At 32.3% G+C, this 6,508-nt stretch overlaps 1 protein-coding gene across 2 annotated transcripts; it reads right to left on the bottom strand.

Moving 5' to 3' along the window:
• Nucleotides 1–239: 239 nt before the first annotated feature.
• On the bottom strand, nt 240–4,098 carry LOC145043474 (V-type proton ATPase subunit B 2-like). 2 transcript variants are annotated; one of them, XM_078992136.1, is made up of 15 exons: nt 3,941–4,098; nt 3,291–3,354; nt 3,135–3,190; nt 2,912–3,010; nt 2,762–2,821; nt 2,575–2,686; nt 2,261–2,469; nt 1,995–2,126; nt 1,778–1,915; nt 1,558–1,708; nt 1,384–1,466; nt 1,251–1,298; nt 1,082–1,135; nt 801–884; nt 240–662 (listed from the first exon to the last, which is right to left on the bottom strand). In XM_078992136.1, exons 2-15 carry the CDS (start codon nt 3,346–3,348, stop codon nt 477–479), a joined length of 1,470 nt encoding a protein of 489 aa, XP_078848262.1. In that variant the 5' UTR covers nt 3,349–3,354; nt 3,941–4,098; the 3' UTR covers nt 240–476. The 2 variants fall into 2 exon arrangements, with proteins under 2 accessions (XP_078848262.1, XP_078848261.1); XM_078992135.1 differs by having other exon boundaries at nt 3,918–4,078.
• Between the last annotated feature and the right edge of the window lie 2,410 nt (nt 4,099–6,508).

The raw sequence follows: 6,508 nt of genomic DNA, 5'->3' as shown, positions 1-6,508 counted from the left end.
TTGTGATATACATAATAATTGTAGTATCATTAGTTAGATGTTGACTATAGTGATAGATTTTGTGTAGTACTCCTACTAGTGGTTGGGGGTTAACCATTGTAGTAGCTTTGGTAAAAAGGGAAAATGCATTCATGTATTTTTTGTAGAGACAAGGGACCAATAGCACATTTTCGTCCCATCCTTTTTTGATGTTTCAGGCCCAAACCAAGATATGATAAACAAAGTACAAGGCTATCATGTTAGTCAAAACCAATATCATGAACCAAAACCATTCAAGAACTCAGGACCAATCTGTCACTTGTTCAAAGTATGTTTCCATCCACAAATATAATGTAATTGCCTCTTATATAAAAGAACAAATCTTGGGCATTCAATAACTTCAAATAGAGACACAACCCTTATTAGAAAAAAAAAAAAAAAACAAGGCAAAGGAAAACTTGAAAGATTGACGACTATGATACAAAAACCTGTGTGTTTCAATTGGACGCCTCACGGCTGTAGAAGGCATCAAGGGTTTTGGCGGGTATACGGTGAAGAAGTTCACGGGGGAAGATCCGCAGAAGTGTCCATGCTAAATCAAGCGACTGGAAGATGTTTCGGGTGTCGTACGCCCCTTGAGCCACAAATTTCCTCTCAAATTTGTCCAGAAACTCCAAATATAGCTGTGTTCCATTTATACAAACAATTTGTTATAATTCTATATATATAATCACCGACTATATTATCTAAACATGAATGTGTGTGTGTGTGTGTGTGTGTGAGAGAGAGAGAGAGAGAGAGAGAGAGAGAGAGAGAGAGACCAAATCCTCAGAAGAGAGAGCCTCTTCTCCAACCACTGCTTTCATCGCCTGGACATCTTTTCCAATGGCATAATTTGCATATAGCTGAATATACATAAAAGTAACAAACTATTAATACAAGTTTATTCGAGTATTTTTAGCAGGGAGAAAACGTCTGTAACAAATTGAAGTAGCAAACCAAATTCCAAATGCAGGATTTGAATGGAATTGTATTCCAATTGTAGGGGGTGGTTTGTAATTGTACACATTACATACATAACAAAGAGGGAGACAAATTTCACCTGGTTAGAGACATCAGAATGGTCTCGACGAGTCATACCCTCACCAATAGCACTCTACAAGAATACAAACGTGATTTAATAGAATCCTCTTGTATACTATAAAATAAATTAAATTCTTAAGTAAGAAGATAATATCATATTATATATGAGGTAAAAACTTTGACCTTACCTTCATCAATCGAGATAGGGATGGAAGCACATTGATAGGTGGGTAAATCTACAGATACAATTTACAAACAAGTAAATTTTAATCTTAAAAAACAACCGCAGGAACAGAAAATTAAGTTTAGTATCTGACCGACCTGTCTGTTATGGAGCTGTCGGTCAATGTATATCTGTCCCTCAGTAATGTAACCCGTAAGATCCGGGGTTGGATGTGTAATATCTAATCATGACCAAAAAGTTTAAAGAAACCAGTGAGAAGTAAAAAACAAACAAACAAGGCTAAAAAGGTCAAAGAAATTAGGAATTAGGACCATCATTGGGCATAGTCAGAATTGGGATTTGAGTGATGGAGCCTTTTCGGCCTTCAATACGTCCAGCACGCTCGTATATTGTTGCCAAATCCGTATACATATACCCAGGATACCCTCGCCTACCAGGTACTTCCTCTCTAGCGGCAGAGACCTGTAATTGACAGACACAAGGGTATAATGGTCACAAAGAAAATGAAAATCCAAATTGCAAAAATAATACCTCTCGAAGGGCATCAGCATAGGAACTCATGTCAGTTAAGATAACAAGAACATGTTTCCCGCATTCATACGCCAAATATTCGGCTGTGGTAAGAGCAATACGGGGAGTAATGATACGCTCAATCGTAGGATCATTCGCCTGTAAATGTAAATGCAAACCAATTAAAAAAATCAATCTTATCGTGTAATAATAAAAATAATAATAAATAGTTACTTACGAGGTTCAAAAAAAGAGTCACTCTCTCCATTGATCCGTTTTCCTCAAAATCACGTTTGAAGAATTGTGCAGTTTCCATGTTGACTCCCATAGCTGCAAACACAATAGCAAAGTTGTCCTCTTCTCCCCCACCCTGAAATTGTAACACCCCAAAACAGTGGAATCAAAAATGTCGAATGAGAATGCTATTTTATTTTTTTGCTGATGAGGATGAGGAGGGTATTCATGTCTTTTCATAATATTTGCAAGCAAGCAAGCAAGCATTACCTCGAGCAAATTTTGTGTTTTCTCCAAGCGTTTGACCAAACCAGCTTGACGACAGATTTGTGCAGCTATTTCATTGTGGGGAAGTCCAGCAGCAGAAAACAGAGGAATCTTTTGTCCTCTAGCAATTGAATTCATCACATCAATTGTTGAGATACCAGTCTGTATCATTTCTTCTGGATATGTTCTCTCACTAGGATTGATAGAACTTCCTGAAACAATATAAAAGTGTTCATAAAGTCAACAACCAACCCTAGTTTACTTTACAGTTTACACACACCAATGGAATTTTTACCCAAAAAAAAAAAAAATGTTACCAGAAATATCGAGGTAGGCCTCTGGCAAAATAGGAGGACCATTATCAATTGGTTTCCCAGAGCCATTAAATATACGCCCAAGCATATCCATGGAAACAGGAGTTTTCAAAACCTGCACATATCAGAATCACTTTATTAATAAAAAGAACAAAATGCATTTTTTTCATCAACAACTGATTTAATTTACCTCCCCAGTGAACTGAACAGTGGTGAATTTATTGTCAATTCCAGATGTTCCTTCAAAAACCTGCTCAAGATAACAATGAAATATGCATTTGGTGGGAATTTAACAAGAAAACAATAAATTGTAAATGATCTGATGTCAAATCAAACATACCTGAACAACAGCCTTTTCTCCATCAACTTCCAAGACTTGACCACGTCTAGTTGATCCATCTCCTAAACGGATATTCACAATTTCTTGATACTTTGGTCCCTGTAAATATAGAAACAGAAATGCAACTATCACTTAATCATAATTTCAACTGAAATTTTAGTAATATAAAGAGAATAATAATGAGTATAAAAAAAAAAAAAAAAAAAGATACACAGAAACCAACCTTCACTTTATCAAGGATGACCAGAGGTCCAGCAACTCCAGAGACAGTTCTATATTCTGTAGAAACATTAGAAAGTTGAGACATCATCTAAGGCATATAATAATAATTCTACTTAAAGAAAAAGCCAGGTATGTTGCCATAATAATGTAAGCTTACCCATTCCAATCTCAAGTGTTGCCTCCTCCATGCCATTACTTTTTTGTGCAACTCCCATATTCAACTAAGAAACATAAAAACATGCAAAGACATTACTTCAAAGAAAAAGTTTAAGAGTGGGCACTTGACAAGGTTCAGTTAAAGATACAAGACTACAAGTCTACAACAACTATGCATAGATTTTGCGCCACACCATTTTTAGTCTAAAATACGGGTTTAACCTTTAACTGCCCGAGGAACATAAATTAAGCGATTTGCAGATTGACTGATCAATCAGATAAACAAAAAGTGAAAACTGATTCCAGAGAGAGAACAAGACCATGAGAGTGACTTTTATATACGATAATTCGATGATTTAGATTTACATCGACAGTTTGATCTAATTTTTGGAATACGACACTGAACACTGATTGATTGATCCGATCATAGAAAAATCAAGATTAAAAACACGGAGACCTAAATTTTGATTATTCACAATCAATAAATGGAATTCACATAATAAAATACATAAACCCACAGAGATCAAATGATTAGATGGATCTGGATGCCACTACGGATTGATAGAATGCAATATAACAATATTATGATGAGGAACAATAAAAAGGAAAATCGCAGCAGTAAGTTTACTTGTTGTTTCTTCGGTAGTTCACCTTGTTAGATCCGATGGGGGTATGATTGTTTCTGTGCTTTAGATCAAAGAGGGATTCATGTGACTGGGAGGGAGCACTTCTGTCTGAAATCTTGAATAGATAATAAAAATGTTTTAGTTGTGTTGAAAACAAATCACGCTACACGAAGGAGGAAATTACAAAAATGACCATATTTTGTTTAAGAATAAATCTATTTGACCTATTATTTTTAGTTTTTTACATTTTACCGAAATAAAATAACGATCGACTCGTGAACAAGCTATTCCGGATTTCATGTGTTTTCTTTTCCACCAAATATTTATTAAAAACTCTATATCTATTTTTGAAATACAAAATTATATAAATGGTCCTTATGATTTAGCAAAAGTTACAAGTTTAGTCTATTTTAAATTTTTTTTATGCAATTGGTCCATATGCTTTTCAAATCTTACATGAATAGAGCTTTAGCCACATTGACATTTTAATTTCTTTTTTTTTTTTAAAACAATTATTAAAAAAAAATAATAATAATAAAAGACACCCACCCCACCCCATTGCTTTCTTCCAACACTACCAAAATCCCTAAACACTTCTTCCTCCCCTTTGACATCTTTAGCTCCTCATCACAATTATTATTTCTCATTTTGTCATCTCATGAGATATCCGAGGGAAACATACCTTTTTTGTATCTATAATATCAATCTACTTTTATATATATATATATATATATATATATATATATATATATATATATATATATATATATATGGGAGGGTTCATGCGAAAATGCAAATAATTTGCGAAAACGTGAAAACAAGAAAAAACTATGATATTGTGTCACCTCAACCTTATATTTTGGACAATAATCCATCCAAACTTTGAACTACATGATGATAATCGATTATACATAAGAAATTGTTTTATATTAGCAAAGCATGATTTTTGACATTTTTATTATAAAACATGAATTTAAAAGTGGTCAAGGATGTGAAAAAACAAATAGTTGATGAAACCGTCTTTAAATCTATATTATCATAACACAATCAAATGTAAACTTATTATATTTAATTTATTGCTAATAAATTTAATTTTTATAGTACTTGTGTTTGGTTTTTATAAGATAAAATTTGTTTTCGCGTTTTCGCAAGATATTTATGTTTTCGCACGAACCTACTTGTGTGTGTGTATATATATATATATATATATATATATATATATATATATATATATATATATATATATATATATATATATATATATATATATATATATATATAATGAGAGTGCACTTCATTTTTACCTATAATGACAAATATATCAAAATATAATGTTACATTTTCACTTAAAAAGTAGTTTATTTATTTTATCGTACGTATAAATACAATTGTTTAAAATTTGTTTTCTTAAACAATATACTCTTATCATGGATGTTTGGTTCCCATGATGTGTAAAAAATTTTACATTTGGTCCACATGTTTATTAAAATTAAACATTCCTAATGGGGTTTGTTTTAGTCAAAGGATATGCTTAAGCGTTTACATGAGTACGGTTTACTTGGATGCAAATCATAACACTCCTCTACATTTATGTATTGTTATTAGTAATTAAGGTGTTGATAATAAAGATGATTTACCGACTAATTTTATTGGTTATCAATAACTTTTAGGGAAATTAATTTAGTTAACAAATACAAGACCTAATTTGTTTTTTACGGTATAAACTTTGAATCAATTTATCCACGCATCAAGGAAGTCTCATATGAAACTTACAATTAGGGTTTTGAGATACCTAACACAGTGTCATGGTAAATGTATAACTATAAACAACTATGAATCGATTCATGGTAAATGTATAACTATAAACAACTATGAATCGATTCAGTTAGTTGCTTATATTGATGCTGATTGGGGAAGGTGTGTTAGTATCATACGTTCTCTATAACAAATTTTTGTTTATTTCTTGGTAATTCTTTTGTATTTTGGAGAAGCAAGAAACAAGCAACTGTCTCGATCCTCTTCCGAGGTTGGGTATAAAGGGGTTGCTTCCGTAACTTGTGAAATCTTGTGGGTTATAAATTGTTTAATGGATTTGAAGATTAAATGTAAATTTCCTATTGAAATAATGTGTGATAATAAATCATCTATTCAATTGAATCTAAACCTAGTGTTTCCAGTGGCGAATCTAAAACTCAAACACACATGGCTCCTTATTTAAATAACATCGAAACCTATAACAAACTAAAATATATTAGTAGTGGGTCGGATCAAAATATCAACGTTTTTAGAACTTACACGACGAGGGCTTATATCTTGAAATATATTGATAATCATATCTTAATCGAAACTTTGTAATACATCCTTTTCACATGATAAAATTTCATAATTGGTTGTTCTGCAGAATCAACGTACATCATGTACTCGTGCGTCTGATTTGATGGAGCGCAAAAGCCAAAAGTGTAGACGACGATTGAGTTGTGGCTTTTGTGTTGTTTTTATTATTTTTCTTTAATTTTAATTTTAATGGATTGGGATAATTTTTGTTGGATAAATTTGAAGTTGCTTTAGGCATTATGATATTTTTTTTTGCAAA

This window comes from Lactuca saligna, chromosome 4 (genome assembly GCF_052625555.1).
Source record: "Lactuca saligna cultivar CGN05327 chromosome 4, ASM5262555v1, whole genome shotgun sequence".
Classification (NCBI taxonomy): domain Eukaryota; kingdom Viridiplantae; phylum Streptophyta; class Magnoliopsida; order Asterales; family Asteraceae; genus Lactuca; species Lactuca saligna.
Note: the sequence above shows the minus strand (reverse complement) of the source record. Positions and strands in the feature narration are given on the sequence as shown.